The sequence below is a fragment of the Equus caballus genome, chromosome 20, assembly GCF_041296265.1.
Source record: "Equus caballus isolate H_3958 breed thoroughbred chromosome 20, TB-T2T, whole genome shotgun sequence".
Lineage (NCBI taxonomy): Eukaryota > Metazoa > Chordata > Mammalia > Perissodactyla > Equidae > Equus > Equus caballus.
In genome coordinates, this window is record NC_091703.1 from 45,527,778 (window position 1) to 45,543,928 (window position 16,151).

Sequence of the window (16,151 nt, forward strand, 5' to 3'; positions counted from 1 at the left end):
GAAGGTGCTGTGGACTGGGTTGTCAGGGACATGTGGTGGCCATGTGGCAGGACCCTGGAGTCCTGGCGCCACTGCTCCTGGCCTGTGAGGCCCTCTGTGGCTGCCCCTCCTCCTCCCAGCTGCTTGGGGGAAGGGAGGTCTAAGCAGGCCTGGGGGGGCCCTCCGGAGCTAGAGGGGGACCAGGCATTCACTATCCATCCCTTCTCAGCATATCCTGGAGGCCTGAGCAGCAGCTGGGGCCCATCTTCTAAAGCTTGACTCCTCCTGACCCGCCTCCTACACCCCTTGCTGCTTTCACAACAAAGAAAGAATGTGGGGGTGGTGGCGCTGGGGGTGGGGGTGGGGGGGTGCCTGGAACAAGGGCTGTGCTGGGCCTCCCCACAGCTGGAGACTTGGCCATGCCCTGACACAGCCCAGACTGCCTGGAGATGGACTTGGGATGAATTTGTCAGTTTAACAGCCTTCAGCCGGCCGTTCAGAGCCCAGTCTTTTTCTACCTTTGGGTTCAGATTGGTCCAGAGCCGAAGCAGACCACAGCCACGCGCTGGTCCCTCACTTCTCGAGGCTCCATCTCTCCTAGGGCTCCACAGTATCTCCAGGTTACCTTGCTTGGGGACACCAAGGACACCTTTCTGTTCTAGGTCTCCCTCAGGATTTCAAGTTGCTGAGAAGTGATTCAGATCCCACGTTTTCCTCCCTTACCCCGAGAATTTGGGGGAACTGTTGGTGAGAGCCCTCAGGAAGGCCCAGAACCGACTGTCCTCCCTAGGGACCAAGGAATCATAAAAGTCACTTTGGTTCCCCTGAGTCCCTGCAGTCTAGGCGGCAGGCACAGTCTGCGCTCCCCAGCCTCGCTCAGGTCCCCATACATCCCGGGGCTTCGCTCCCTCGGTCCCTCATCCATCTCCAGACCCCACCCCCAACCACGAGCTCCTCCCCGCCACGGCGGGGAGGGGGCGTCGGAGGGGCGGGGCTTGGCGGCGGCCGGCGGGGAGGGGGCGTCGCGGGGCGGGGCTTGGCGGCGGCGGCGGCGGCGGCGGCGGCGCGCGAGCACTAGGAGGTGCGGGCGCGCGCGGCTCCGGCTCGGGACGCCTCGGGCTCGGGCTCCGGCGGCGGCGGCTGCAGCGGACCCCGCGCTCCAGTGCGCTCGGCCTCCTGGGCCCGCCGCGGAGCGCAGTCGGCGCGCCAGCCCGCTCCTTCCCCCGAGCCCGCAGCGATGGGAGCTGCGCGGGGAGCCCCAAGCCGCCCCCGCCGGCTGCCTCTGCTCAGCGTCCTGCTGCTGCCGCTGCTGGGTGGTGAGTCCCAGCGCGCTGGGGTAACCGGGCTCGGGAAGCGCGGGAGCCCCGCGGGCAGGAGGGGCGCCGGGGAGGTGGTGGGGGTGGCTGGAGCGAGGAAGACACCCTGGAGTGCTGGAGAGGCTCGCTGGGGGTGCGCGGTCCCGGCGCCTGGGCGGTGGCGAAGCCCCCGCGGACTCGGTTGGGGCCCCTCTCCCACCCGCGCCCACGAGGACGCGTTTCCAGCGTCCAGAGTTTTCCCGGCCTGCGCGGAGAGTTTGCTCGGGAACTGCCGGGAGTTGCGGGCTCCCGGGCCCTGGTAGGGAGTTTCTTTTCGGGAGAGGAACGACTGCCCCCCACTTAGGAGGCTGCAGTGAGGTGGCTGGAGGCGGGGGGCACGGTGTCCCCCGTCAGGCTCAGCCTAGGTGAGGGAGGCCGGCCTGGGGCCGGATTCGGGACCGACCTGCGGCGCGCAGGGCGCGGAGCTTTGTTACCTACGCCGGCCGACGCTCCCGGCTTCCCTCCTTCAAGTTCCTGGGCCAAGCGGGCACCCCTGATGGCCCTGCTGGGGAGGGCGGAGGAAGGGAAGAATTAGGGGTCACCTCATCTCCTCCTGCTCCTGGGCCCGAGCCCTGAGCCCACTCCCAGCCAGGGTCGAATCCAGGGAGCGGAGAGTCCCAGGCTGTCGCGGTGACTAACGTGTGAAGGCCGCTGCCAAAATCGGGCATGGCCGGCCTGCAAAGGTGCGGACCGGGTTTGTTCTGCCCCTTCCTGGATTTCCATCCTATCTCTCCTCGCCGGCGAAAGGAAATCTCTCATTCTACGGGTAGAAAGAGAAAAAGAGTTCATTCTGTCTTTTCTTGGAGGGTCTCAGCATTTTGATGAGGGTGTGGCCCGCATCCCCAGGGCGGACAGGACCTGAGCCCCACTCCCCCCCTCCCCCCACCTCGCCACATTATTTCTAGGCTTGGTCACACCTGAGAGTTACTACTGAGGTGTTGAAGTGCTTTACAGGAAAGCAGCAAGCTACCCGCACACCCCACACAGCCTGGACTGGAAATGTGCTCCCTGTCCCCCAAAACACAAAATCTTTGGTGATGATCCTGGCCGCACACCTCTCTGGGGGACCTTTGCCCAGGGGACCTGGTTCTAGCTTATCACTTTCCCACTTCTTTGAAGAGTGGCCGTGGCGGTGGTGGTGGTGGTGGTGGGGGCTGGGTAGGGAATTGCCCTTTCTGACATTGCCCTGGCCTGCCAGCTGTTTGAGGGGTTTTGGTGCTGATGGAATCAACGTCTCCCCCACCCCTAGTTGTAAATGGAGAGGTAATTGTAACCCAGGACGCAGAGGTAAGAACAAGGTCCGGGAATGTGTAGGAGGTGTTTCTGGAGCTGCCCTGTGTTCCTTGTGATGTGCGGGGTGGTTATTGCTCATGGCAGAACCCACATCTGCTCCCAGAGGAAGTATGGAAGTTTTTTGTGCAGCCGGGATCGGGGGCCCAGCCATATGGGTGAGCAGCCTCAGCTCACAGGCTTCCTAGGTTGGCCGGCTGTTTGGGTTTTGGTGTGCCAGTCGCCCGATATGGCTGCCTTCCTTGCTGATGTTTGGAGTTCTGGAGTCTAGGGAAGATTCTGGTGGAGACAGGGCTCTTGTTCAACAAATGCTAAATTCCTAAATTCCTTCCGTGAGAAGACGACTCTGATGTTAATCGATGTTAATCCGGTGACGGGTGTTTAGTGGAGGGGGAGTCGTGTGGGGGGAAGTTAGGGCAGGCTAAGGGCTTGGGACTGGAGGTCTGGAATCTCCTCTGGGGGTGGGGAGATGTCTTGTGCTCAACAAAGGAACATTTTAATGAGAACCTTAAATCAGTTCCACCAAATGTGCCTTGGTGTGGAACCTGTCCATGCGCTGTAAACACTTCCAGTGGAGGCCCCTGCTGTCTTCCGGGGAAGTCGGGGGACTGAGCCCACCCCCGACGGCGTGACTTCAGAGGGCAATGATTTTTTAATAGATTAGAGTAGATTTTTTTTCATGTCATTGTTTAACTGTGTAATTAACTGGAATTGTAGTGAGACTCCACCGTTAGTAAAGCTGGAATAAGGGACCTACACTGGCTAGGTTTGTGGATTAGACCATTTTGAAGTTTGGGTAATTATGCTGTAAATGGCTGAGTAACTTTCCAAACTTTGAGATCCCCGTTGTGATAAACACGGTGGTGTAGGAGAGGGCTCGATGTTTGAAACCTGGGATTCTTAGCCCAAACCTCTTGAACGGTTGGTTGTGGTCACTATCCATCCCCGATTCTGGGTTCTTTCCTCCAGGCTCTTGTTTCTTTGGGGAAATTGAGTTGTCACATTCTGAGATAGGCTGTCCTGCAGCTTCCTCAAGGCTCTGCAGCCTGTAATTCAGGCCTAGGAGTTGCTGTTATCAGTGATGGGCTTTCTCAGATGTTGGGAAGTATGTTGGGAGGGCAGGATAATCTCTGCACATCACTTGCCAAAGGATCAAGTCAAACTCCCGGTGTTCGGAGCAGGGTTGAGTGGTGGAGAGAGCTCAGGCTGTGGGGATGAAGTATTTGGCACAACAGCAGCTCAGACTCTTTGATAGGCCCCGTGGCCCTGGGCAAATTTCTTGACCTCACAGTTTGCCTCCTCTATAAAGGGACTGACTTCCTGGAGTTGTGCTGAGGCTTAAACGTAATGAAGTATATGAAGGGCCTCTTTCTTGTTCCTCCCTCTCCTGTGGTGTGCTTCCAGCTTTCCAGTCATCCCCAACAATAAACATTTTCCACCTCCTGGAACCCTCCGTTCCAGCCCAGCTAGTCTCTTTCCCGTATCCTAAGACAAACATGGTTTCTGAGACCTTTCTTTCCTCTCTGGCCAGTCCCTTGGCTTGTATTGCCTCCCTCATCTCTCTTTTGCCCAGCCCCACTCCACTTCCTCCCTGAAGCTGTCCTCTCTCTTTTGCTAGAAAGTGGATGCCTGTAGAACTTCTGGACTCTTAAGACACCTTCCATATTTTTGCCCGAAGTTGGGTTTTGACTTAGCGAAGGGCTCCCTCTGTAGAATTCATTACAGTATCTTATTTATAACAAGTTCCTATCTAGGTCTATTAAAAAGGTGAATGAAGCTTTTGGGTACAGGGCCGAGTAACCAAGGGCAAAGGAAAACAGCCCCTTTGCCTCTTAGGCATTAGGGGTCTTTTGTGTCCTTTTCAGCTTCTCTGGGTTCAGGTTCCCAGTTGTTCCTCCTTGTGCCCGCTCTCCCGTGACCCGATCAAGGGACCAGACGTTCCTTCCCTGTTTCTGGGCTGTCTCTCCTTGTGTTTTTGGAGTCTTGATGCGGCATGGCATCTGCCTTTCTCCAAGAGTTCTGGGCATCTGCAGCCACCTCTACCCGTGAAGCTGACCTGCCTCAAAAGGCCACAGCTTAAAAACCGTGAACTGTGCAGGGGCCTAGATTACCTACAACTTTGCTGCTCAAAATAAGGTCCAAAGACAAGTGGCATCAGCGTTCCCTGGGGGCATGGGTGAGAATCTGCATTTTAACAAGCTCCCCAGGTGACTGCACCCAAAGTTCCAGAAGTCCTGCTCTGGGCATCCCTCCTTCTACAGAAACTCAAGGTGCAGAGCTTGCCCGTTGGAGCAGTACAAATTAGGGGCCCTAGATGGTGCGCAGAATTTGAAGACTTACCGTGAATAACTTTTAGTTCATGTGCACACTCTTCAGTGTGATGTGTGCACTTAAAAATTACCCCACTTTGGGGTGAATTTGAATTAGATTTTGTCAGGAAACTTATCCCTTAAATGTGTGACTGGAGAAGGTTCGCAACATTAAGTGTGATGTTCATTTCCTCTTGAAGCCTCAGCTTTTGCTCGAGAAGCACGTGTCTCCTTTTGTAATGAAAGCTAATGGAGAAATTGGATTTGTTAGGCAGAGGTTTGGTCAACAGACGACTTTTCAGGAGTCCGTGTGGTTCACAGAGGGAGGAGATGTCTCCGTGGGGCTTCAGTGGTCGTAGCTTTGTTAAGTCTTTGGAGCATTTCAGATTTTGGAGTGAGGGGGTTTGTGTGAGTTTGTGTTTAAGCCAGTGCAGCTTCTGTGAGACTCATCTGGGATGGAGGTTGGCCAGTTCGGACTCTAACATTTGAGCCAAGAGCAGATTGGGCCCAGGGAGTCCGTCTTTGGTGCTTTTGTGATGGAAGAAAGGGTCATTAAGCAGGGTTGGGTATCTTTGGCCTCCCTTGGCCTCTCTCTGCTCTCCCCAACCTCAGTGGTGTGCCTCTCTGCTGCTGTGCCCCTGGCACTACCCCCTGGCAGAGCCACATGGTGGGGTTACAGGCTCAGCCACAGCTGCTGGCACTGATTCTTGCCCTCAGGCTACTGGCCTCCTTCTCTCCTCGCATCCTGCTCTGGCCCCCCATCCGCCTGGTCCCTTTCCCCAAGAGTATGAAGTTCTGCCTGGGTGGCGAGGTGCTGGGTTAGCGTCCTGTCTTGGGGTTCTCTGAGTTCACTGTGGAGTGCCCGTTGGCCCTGCCGAGACCCCTGATGCTTTGGTATTAGGGGCTGCCGCAGCTAATCTGCGGTTTGAGGAAGCCCTCTGTACTGTGTCACTTTTTCCATCCTCTTTTCTTCTCGGAGTTTAGGCCATTTCCCTCTCAGTAATGCTACCCAAGCAGCAGTGGGACAGGGAGGGAGCTGTGTTGGCAGGGCTGACATACGCAGGCGCCTTTTCCCTCTTGCAGCTTGGTTTGGGTCACCAAGCTCTCGAGTGTGCACATTCACACTGAGTGAATGAGTGCACAGGTGAGTGGGACACAGTCAACCAGGCGTCCTAGATCCCGAGTTCCTGCTAGAAGCTTAGATGTTGATGAGCAGGCTGTGCACTTGCTGGTTGATGTGTGGATGTAACTTTGGAAAATTGGGGTCGTGGGGTAGGGATTGTGAGTCACGCGTTAAGAAGATGTAGATTTGTGTTGCTCAAAAATGTCTGGAGATCGGAGAATATAGTGGGAGGGTGGGCAACCAAAGGTACTGGTTAAAATTTGAGCTGCCTGGGCCTTACTGCAGACCTGCCCATCAGAGTCATTGTGGGAGGAGGCAGAAGGTTTATTTTATGTTCTTATTTGTTAGATTATATTGTATTTTTTTTTTTTTAGGAAGATTAGCCCTGAGCTAGCTACTGCCAATCCTCCTCTTTTTGCTGAGGAAGACTGGCCCTGAGCTAACATCCATGCCCATCTTCCTCTGTTTTATACGTGGGACGCCTACCACAGCATGGCTTTTGCCAAGTGGTGCCATGTCCACACCCGGGATCTGAACCAGTGAACCCCGGGCCGCCGAGAAGTGGAATGTGTGAACTTAACCGCTGTGCCACCGAGCCGGCCCCTATATTGTATTTTTTGAGTGGCCAGTTCAGTTGTGTAGTTCAAATCTCAAAAGGAAACTGCACGGGCTGGCCTGGTGGCCGAGTGGTTAAGTTCGTGTGCTGTGCTTCGGCGGCCCATGGTTTGCTGGTTCCAGTCCTGGGGCAGACCTACATACTGCTTATGAAGCCATGTTGTGGCAGGTGTCCCATGTATGAAATAGAGGCAGATGGGCACAGACGTTAGCTCAGGGCCGCTCTTCCTCAGCAAAAAGAAGAGGATTTGCAGCGGATGTTAGCTCAGGGCTGATCTTCCTCAACAAAAAACAACGTCCCCCCCCCAAATCCAAAAATGGACGAAAAAAGGAAACTGCATTTTAAAAGAGCTTCCCAGGAGACTCCTACCTACACTCAAGTTTCAGAACCACTGGGTAGCCATAAGGAGAATTTTGCAGTCTGATGTGGAGATGTGGTGATGAGAAAGAGGTTGGTATTACTATCGAGGGGCTTAGGATGGGATCATTTCAAAGTGTTTGCGTGTCTTCTATGGGTGAAGCTGTCTCAGGTGGGGCAGGAGGAAGGAAGGAGACAAGATGGGAGATGTGAATCAGATAAAGTATAATAAAAGACACCACATGGTAAAGTGCTAAATAGATAGAAGAACATTCCAGAATGTATAGGAAGGTAAGTCCATGACACAGGAACAAATGGGGCGTGGGAGGGCTTCAGACAGGAGAGAGGATTGACATTGCTGGTATATGTAGGCTGCTGTGATGGATCAGAATGATGTAAAGGCATTGGACCGAGAGTCTGAAAACTTGGGTGGTTTTTCTCTAATATCACACACATCACTGCGTGATGAGAGAAGTGACGTCTATGGTGCTGTGACACCTGTTTTTCTGTCTTTGGTCCCGGCTTAATTGCTGCCTAGCCACATGACCCTGAGCTGGTTAATTAACCTTTCCCAGCCTCGATTTCCTCATCTGCAAAATGCAAATAATGCTGATCCATCCCTTGCCTGCTTCTGGGAAGGAGTTATGGTGTAGAGCTTCCGGCTGTGAAGATGGTTGACCCAGGGGAGCAGCCCCTCTGGCCAGCCCTGCTATCTCTTCCCAGAGACTGTCCTGACCTTTTGTCTCCCTTTAAGGTGTCAGCCTTTCTTTCCAGTCCTCAGTCTCCAGAATGGTTTGCAAGGGCTCAACAAAGTCCGTCTTGACTGGCAGCTTTAGAAATGATTTCCTCATTCTAAAGCACAGGTTTTCTAAATGCATCTCAGTATTCCACAGCAGCTCAGAAATGTGGGCACAGCCACTTTGCATTTCCTGGTGGGGATTCTTACTCTCTATCCCAGTAGCACACTCTCCCCAGGGTGGTTAGGGCTCGTTCAGGGCCACGGTTTCCCCTGGCCTGCTGAGGTTCTTCCAGGGAGCGAGTAGTAAACTGTGCTTCCTGCAGCCAAGGCAGACTTTTATAATACCCAAGGGAGGGGCTTCTGTCGTCACAGGATGGCTATGGGGGTTTCCGCAGTCAGCCACTGTGTAGCTTGTGGGAACTTCTGTCAGTGCCACGGGGAGGTTCCCGAGGTGCTGTGTGGTCTCCCTATGGGTGGTTAAGGTGGCTAGAGTGGGCACCACCATGCACTGCCTCTCCCCCAGGAGACACACTGGCTCTCTTTGATCCCCTGCTCACGGTGGGCAGTGGGGCAATGAGGAGAATGCTTGTCTGCTTTTGGGACTGCTGAGGTGTCCAGCAGCTAGCACATACAGTGCCTTTGTGCGAATTAGAAATGAGCGCCCTTCCTTTGAGTGAATGCAACCCTGCCCCAGGACACGGCGCTTTGGCTGTGGAGCACAGGCGGTATTTCAGTATTAACACCTTGGCTGGGCATCTCGTAGTGCACAACCTGTACAGTCATACGTGGCTGTCCCATTGGAGTGAGGGCCTTAAAACACATGGCTCTGTGCTTCTCAGCTGACGTGCCAGGGTGATTTTGGTGACCTCTATTCTAATAATATGTTTCAGGTGATCCCTTTTCACTACTGTTCTGCCTCCTGTGGTGGTGGGGTGGGGCACTGCTGCTCTTAACTTGCAGTAGGAAAAGCCTGGGAGGCTGGTGCCCCAGGGCTGTACCCCCTCCTCAGTACTCGTCTGTGGCTGCTGAGGTCTTGGCTGTTTCTGGGCTCTTTTCCCTCCAGAGGATTTTGCTGCCTTGTAGATACGGGCTTCTATCCTTATGTCATAAATGATGGAGAAGGCTGACTGAGTGCTCAGGGAAGAGGGGCTGCTCAGAGTTTATTTCACATTTCCTTACGGAGCTCAGGCTTCCCCCCTCCTGTGTCCTCTCTCCCTGGGCACATTGGGCCTCCCATGGCCCCAGGTAAAATGTGTGGGCGTCTGATTTAGAGGCAGTCCTGCTGGAGAAGTGGTGTCACTTAGTCACAAAGATGGGTCCTTGTTCTTGATGGGCTGTAGTCCTGGGTCCCCTGGAGGTTTATGTTCCTCTTAGCCTGAAGAGGCATGGGAGGAACACTGGGCTCAGAGTTGGGAGACGTGGACCCTGCTCTCATATTTGCCCCAGATCATGCATGTGATGTTTGGCAAGTCCCACTTGCCTGTTGGGCCTCAATTTGAGGATAGAAGACCTCAGAAGACCTTTACTGTGGTGACTTTTGAGGCTGACCCAGTATTGCCATACACAGTCTCCAGCTGTGTTTCCGTCTCACCTTACAGCCTCTACTCCTCGCCGTTGGTTTGAGGGAGAGGACTTGAATCTAAGGGCTGCATTTTATTCTAGAGTCTCTAGTGCGAGGGCACAGCTGCATGTACACTCCACTGACTGGTGATGTGGCTATTAGGGTGTAATTCCCTGGGTGCCAAGGGGAATGGAAAGGTCTGAGTAGATTTTGGAGAGGTTTGGGAGGGAGTTCTTATAAGGAAAAAAAGTTTTTATCTGAGTAAGAAGAGAAGGCAGAAATATTTACCTGGTTGGTCCTCAGGCATTTGAGGGACTAGTGCCTGGGTGGGGAGGACCTTTTCTTCTGCACAGAAGGGAGGACAACTGAAGGAAGGCTGAAAGTTGGGAAGAAGGGACCGACAAGTGCACCCAGCTTTGCAGTTGACAGAGTGCTTCACTCACGCTAACGTTTGATCCTATCAACAAGGCTCAGGGGTAGGCAGGATGAGGGTGGTATTTTTTTTTTTTTTTTTTTTGGAGGAGAAGAGGTGGGAGGCATTTGACAGGTAAAGAAACTGAGGCACAAAGTATGATCCACTTAGGACTGCAGAGCTGGTAAGGAGCAGAGCTGATTCCGTGCTCTCGGATGACCTTCTGTGTTTGTCATCACTAGAAGCTATGAAATGTGCACCCACATCCGTTGGAGCAGGCTGAACATCGGGGAGTGGATTTTGCAGACAAGATAACTCTCTGGATGGGTTTAGGAGCAGTCCTGCTAGAGTCAGAGGGTGGAATAACCTTTGCTCTTTCTACATAAGGAGTATATCAATAACTTAACCATGGAGAGGTCTTTTGGGCCACAGCATTCAAGATCGCCAATTCCCCCCCCCCACCCCCCCACCCGTTTTTTCTGTTACAAAACAGCAAGGTTAGGGTTTTCAGTGGCCCATTCAGAGGTTTGTATACATCTTAGTTTTTAGAGTTATGGACAGACTATATGTAGTCTAGAAGTCCAGAACACTGTGCCTGAATCCCCAAGATTTGAGCTTTTCTTATGAACCCAGAAGTTCTTAGTCTCTTCCGCCTGGTGCTTCTGGAAGGTCAGGGGCAGTTACAGGCCCCGGCTTGCAGGTGTGCTGCCACATTCCAGCTGGGTTAGGCTGTGGTGGAGGCCACATAGGTGCTAAGAGTCATCCCTGCTGTGGTGACTAGTTTGCTGCCTATAACTGCTTTCGTGTAGATAGATGTGCCCACGCTTGGTGGTTCAGGTGCTGGCACATAGTAGGGGCACAGTGGATGTAGGTTTCCCTTCCATTTCAGACTTGGGAGGTGAGTCTTTTAGTTCTCAAGGGTTTGCAGAAGTTGTTGGACTGAACATTCTGGGAGGTGTAAGTTTTTTGGTGCCAGGTCTGTCTCCCTGGGGCCAAGCAGTTGACTGCCTTTGGCAGTCCTGCTGAATTCGTTCTTCTGCTTCTCAGGTCCTCAGGTTCCCACGCTGGAACCTGTGTTCTGTCATGGAAGGGTGCAAAGTGACACTTGGGTATTCTGATTCCGTCGTGGCTCATCTATGACAAAACTCAAAGCGGAGCTGTTTCCTGGCTGGGAGAAAAGAAGGAAGGATCCTTTAGGCCTGCAGGTCCTTAGAGAGGTGAGGATGGCATTTCAGATCTCAAGTTCATTTCCAGCCTCTTGAAAAACAAAACAAATCACAAACAAAGAAAACAGTTGTCTTGCAGCCTTAGGGGGGAAGAAAAAGGAAATGCTGTGGGTCATGTAGCTCCAGCTACAAAGAGCGAATCATTTTATCTGTTTGGTTAATTTAGCAGATTAAGCAATTGTTAAACTGACCAGTTTAGAAAATGCCCAACTTGCTGGCAGCTTTGTGGCCTGTGATCCGGGCTCCTCCTCCACCCCAGGGGTCCGGGTCTCCTGCTGGAGGAGCTTCTAGGGGAGGGGGGGCGCTGGGCTCTGGAACAGCCTTAGGGGCCTGGAGGAGGATCTCTGTCTTCTCTTTACTGCTCCCTACCCCCTTACCGAAGACTCCTTCTTAAAACAAAAGGCTTTTATTTAGTAAACACCGGCACCCAGGCTTGATGGAGTGTCCTGAGCTGCTTGGTGTGCTGGGGGCTGGGGTGGGGAATTTGCCCCTTTCCTTCTGGGTAAGAGGCTGGGGTGCTTCTCTGGCCTCTTGTGCCTTCCTCACTCTACCTTTGTTTTGAGGGCCTTTTCAAGATGGTCTGAGAGGTCCTGCCGAGCTGGCCTGCTCTGTCTCTGGCAGCAATTTTAGGCGAGTCTCTACTTGAGCCTCCCTGTGAGACTGACTTTCCCAGGCCCCCCAGAGCTGCCGCCGGCGACCCAGACAGCGGGCAGGAGAGCCTGGGCTGGCCTGGGCTTGGGTGGCACCTCTCTCGGTCCCCTTCCCACCCGGCCCAGATCAAAGGAGCCTCCTCAGGGAACAGGGAAATACCTCTCCCAAAAGCCCCCACCAGTGAGTAAACAACCAGGGCCTCTTGCAGCTTTTGAAGCGCGGTGCTTCAGGCCCCGAGGAATGCAGAACATTTCATTTTAGGAGTGGACTTAGGTTTCCACTGCTTTCGGTATTTGCAAATTTGAAACAAATGCCCTCATTTAGCAGCAGGCAGGCTGGGCAGTAAACGGGGGCTGTTTAAGGGCGTTTATGGCAGTCACAGGTATTTGTGGGAAGAGGGACCCCAGCAGGTTTGGGAAAGGACAGAGGGTTTATGGTTAGGTGGGTTGTACAAAGACCCCAGCCAGGTCTCCGTTGGAGGGTTGTTGTTAGGTGGGCTTTGTCCTAAAAAGTGTTGCTGCCTCCTGCCCCCCCGGAAGTATCTCCTTCTGGCAGACAAAGGGGTTTGGGATGGTGTTTATCCCCCGGGGCTGATGCTAAGGGCCTTGTCCCTCTCGCTTGGCTGCCAAAGTATCAGATTTCCAATGAACCCTTCCTTCTCCCACTCCCAGGGCTTGAAAGGCTCGTTAAATGTGCTTTATATATAACGAGTTGGCTGGGAGGTTCCCCCCTCTCTTGTAGCCAGTTCTGTGAGGAAGGAGCTAGGGAAACCTGTTTTCCTTTGGTTGTTGTTTCTGGAAGTAGGAGCTGTGAAGGTGCAATTTGTAAAAAGACCTTGATTTTAGGAATCAGCCAAGCAAGTGTTATTTGCCTTTGATGGGGCAGCTTAACCAGGGATGGTCTGCCCCTCTTCTCCCCTCCCGGGGAAATTCAGAAATCTGTTTAGGAACTGAGTTCTGGCTTCACAGTGTGCTCCCCATGAGACCTTAGTTCACTTCACCTCTCTAAGCCTTAGTTTCCTCTTTTGTTAAGATGCAGATAATAATAGCGATACCATTACAGTTCTTGTGAGAATTAAGGGAGATAGTACTACATTTCATGAACCCTAAGATATTTTTTTCCCCCGTGGTTTCACATCTTTGAAATTGGATTGTAACCTTATTATGTAGTATTGTGTCTTAGTTTAACTGGTACTATTTCCTGTTAGTGGAACATAAATAATGTTGCATCTTAAAATCTGTGATATCTTTGAAATTCACTGTTTGTGAAGGACTTAGTCTGTCATATAGTGAATACTCAATAAAAGATAGTTATAATGGGATGAAGGTGATTTATTTACAGGCCTGTTTTTATTTCCTATTCACCAAAAACTTTTCCTTTTAGTCTGGTCCATAAGTAACAAATGATGCTTAAGGCATAAGGCATCATGCTAGGTCATGTGTTTGGGGTGGGGTGGGGGACTTTTAAGTTGTTAGAAGGGAGGAGATGTCCAGAAGAGGAAGTAGATGTCCCTAAGAGGGCAAACAGTCTGTCATGGAAGGAAAATGCCTCTCTGATGGTAGAGTCTCCTTTTAAAAAGGCTGAACTATTTCTGGGGGAGACGGGAGACTCACTCCAGGAATGGATTGTCTGGCAGGCAAATTGAGACAGAACCAGAGGAGAGTAATTAACAAGGCAAGGACATAGAGAAGCACCAAAGAGGGGGACGCAGTAAATGCCAGGTGCTCCGAGGATGGAGACCTGAGTGGGGCAGGCAGGAGACGGTAGCGTTTTCTTCCCCTCCTGGGCAGCACAGTTGTGTGGGGTTGATCCAGGCTTTGTGGAGACAACTGGTGCTGTTCATTCTGCTTTGTGCTGCCCAAACATTTGCTGAATGGCACTTCCCCCTTCAGGACACAAGTAGCCCAAAGGCCGGGGAGTTCTACATTTGGTTGAGTTCTGGTTCATTTGATGTGGGATGACTTGGCTGTAGGGTTGGGGTTTAGATGGTATATGAAAAGAGGAAGATATATCCCTTTTGTATGTATCAGTGAATGTCGAGAGCAAAGTTTTTTTGTTTGTTTGCTTTTAAATGGATTGCTGTGTAGAATTATGTTTCAAACCTTCCAGATGTTCACTTCTGTAGGCTTAGGCACTCCACTTGATAGGGGTCTGAGATGCATTCTCTCTGTGTGGTCGCCCAGAATTTTAACCCTTGGTAGGTGTGCCGAGCTAGAAAAGGGGCTGATTAATGGACCAGCTGGGAGCCAAGAATTCAGAAGTCCCAGGGTTGGGGAGACACAGGCCCTCTGTGGAGTGGATGCCCTTTGTTACTTCCTTTGGGAACATTTTGAAGAAGAATCTTGTGGCTGATGTGCCTTGAACAATCAGGAAGAATGATATTGAGGTTAAGAAAATTCCAGTGCTCTTTTCCTGAAAGCCTTTGATATACTGGTAAGGGCATTTTTGATGATATAAAAAATTATTATTATTTTTTTTCGGTCAGGAAGATTGGCCCTGAGCTAACACCTGTTGCCAGTCTTCCTCTTTTTGCTTGAGGAAGAGTGGTCCTGAGCTAACATCTGTGCCCATCTTCCTCTATTTTGTATGTGGGTCGCTGCCACAGCATGGCTTGATGAGTGGTGTATGTCTGCGCCCCAGGGTCCAAACCCATGAACCTGGGCCGCCATAGCAGAGTGCACTGAACCTAACCTCTATGCCACCAGGCCAGCCCCTAAAAAATTATTTTTAAACAATTCTAAAAGCTCAGTGTGACTTTTCTTCTGGGGGAGCTCATCTTCCCATTTTCTGTCCTGGGAGGGTTGAAAGAGGGAGTGTTTCTTTTCAACAAATACTTTGAAGCCCTTTTTAAGTCTAAGGCACCCCAGGTGATACTTGTGGGCCCTTAGTTTTCCTTAGTTTAGCCAGTAGCCCAGTTTGGGTCTGACACCCTTCATTCCGTACATCCCTGGCCAGAGAAGTAGAGAGGACTTGGATGGACCTCCGTGGGTCTCCTGCCAGCTGTTGGCCTTGGGGGTGACAGTGGTGGCAGCTGAATTAACAGCTGCCTGTTCTGGGTCCCGCCACTGCCTTAGCCCTGGGGAGAGGTGTTGATCAGGCTGACAGAGCAGCAAATCCCCCTGAGCCCCAGGTTGGAAGTAAATTAGTTAAAAGTTGCTCTTAGACTCCTGACAAATTGCTTTCAGTTTTTGCTGCCAAAAGAGAACTCTGAAAACAGGGTGTAAATTGGGTTATTTACACTGTCTCTGTTTTTGTTGCTTCCATGAAGTTGGTGAAGGAGGGCGCCAATCCAAGTGAGTTTTCAGGATCCCCGTTGCTCAGTTCCTCAGGTACCTGGCATCAGGTGAAGGGGAGGTGGAGTGGGCGTGTCAGGGTGAAGTGTCCTTGAATACAGGAAGTGTGGTGACCGGACAGGCCTTTGAGGTGCCTGGGACCAGCCCCTTTCATTAGATCAAAGAAATACCTTTTGTTTTTCTGCTCACACTTTCCTCTGCCCTGGAGCCAAAGTCGTAGAGAGGTGGAGTTGTGAGGGCCTGCATCTGGTGGCTGGGGTGGTGGGTAGAATGGGGCAGGGGAGGGTCTTCCCTCATGCTGTGCACTTCCTGCATTCTGCTCCCACTGCCCTGGGTGTGCAGGGGTCTGCCTGGGCTAGCCTGGGCACCTTGGGTTCTGCTGGGCCGCCAGCCTGGTAGGGCCCTGCCTGAGCTGGGCTGTAAGCTGGTGAAACCAGCCACACAAAGGTGGATTTCACTCCGGGCTAAGTGTTTTGTTGCTGAATCATTTGCATTCATTAAAGGTAGTGACGGGTGAGTGATATTTAAGGCAACTGGATGGGTTTGCTGGAGGCTGCTGCCTTAGGACCTCATTAAGAATTCTTGGGGCCAGGAGAGGACGGGGGCAGCTCATTCAAAGCTTACTTAACTTCTGACTGCTTTGGGCATAAGCCAGCTACTAAAATATGAAAAATGTTTGCCCAGCAGCCCCCAGAGCTTGGCCAGACTGCCCTGGCCAAAGAAAACACACACTGCCAGTTCATTATTTAGCTGCCTCCTGTGCGCTTGCTGGTGTCTCTTCCTCCCCTGAGACCTTGGCTGAGTTGGGGGCACAGGAGGGGGGCAGGAAGGCTCCTACAGATTTTAAGGGGAAGCTTGGCCTAAAGCAAGTCTGTCTACGTTTTCCCCCTGACTCCCACCTCCCTTCCTGGGTTATTGCACCACGTCCCTACTGATGGTCTTGAGGGCGTTTCTGAGGGTTTGCCGTTTTAAGCAATGCCACCACAGTTATCCTCATACCTGTCTTTCCCCTTGTGAGTGTCTGTCTGAAAAATAAATTCCCAGAAGTGGAGCTGCTCTGTCAAAGGATATGAACATATCAAAATTGTGTACAGCATTCTGTATGTTATTTTTCTGGGGAGGAAGTCTATAGCTTGCATCAGATTTCTGAGTCACTGCTGTACAGTGGGCTTGTGAAAGTCACACGGGCTAATGCGTGAAAGCTGCTAAGCATGGTTCAAATGTGGGGCATTGCCGGGGT

General features: G+C 52.2%; 1 protein-coding gene across 2 annotated transcripts in view; it reads left to right on the top strand.

Annotated features, from left to right (window-relative positions):
* Positions 1 to 1,010: 1,010 nt before the first annotated feature.
* PTK7 (protein tyrosine kinase 7 (inactive)) overlaps positions 1,011 to 16,151 on the top strand; it is a 58,398-nt gene continuing 43,257 nt past the window's right edge. For both annotated transcript variants that reach the window (XM_023624962.2, XM_070244585.1), the window contains exon 1: positions 1,011 to 1,295. In XM_023624962.2, the coding sequence (XP_023480730.1) occupies positions 1,217 to 1,295 (79 nt within the window). In that variant the 5' untranslated portion in view covers positions 1,011 to 1,216. The remainder of the gene's footprint in view (positions 1,296 to 16,151) is intronic.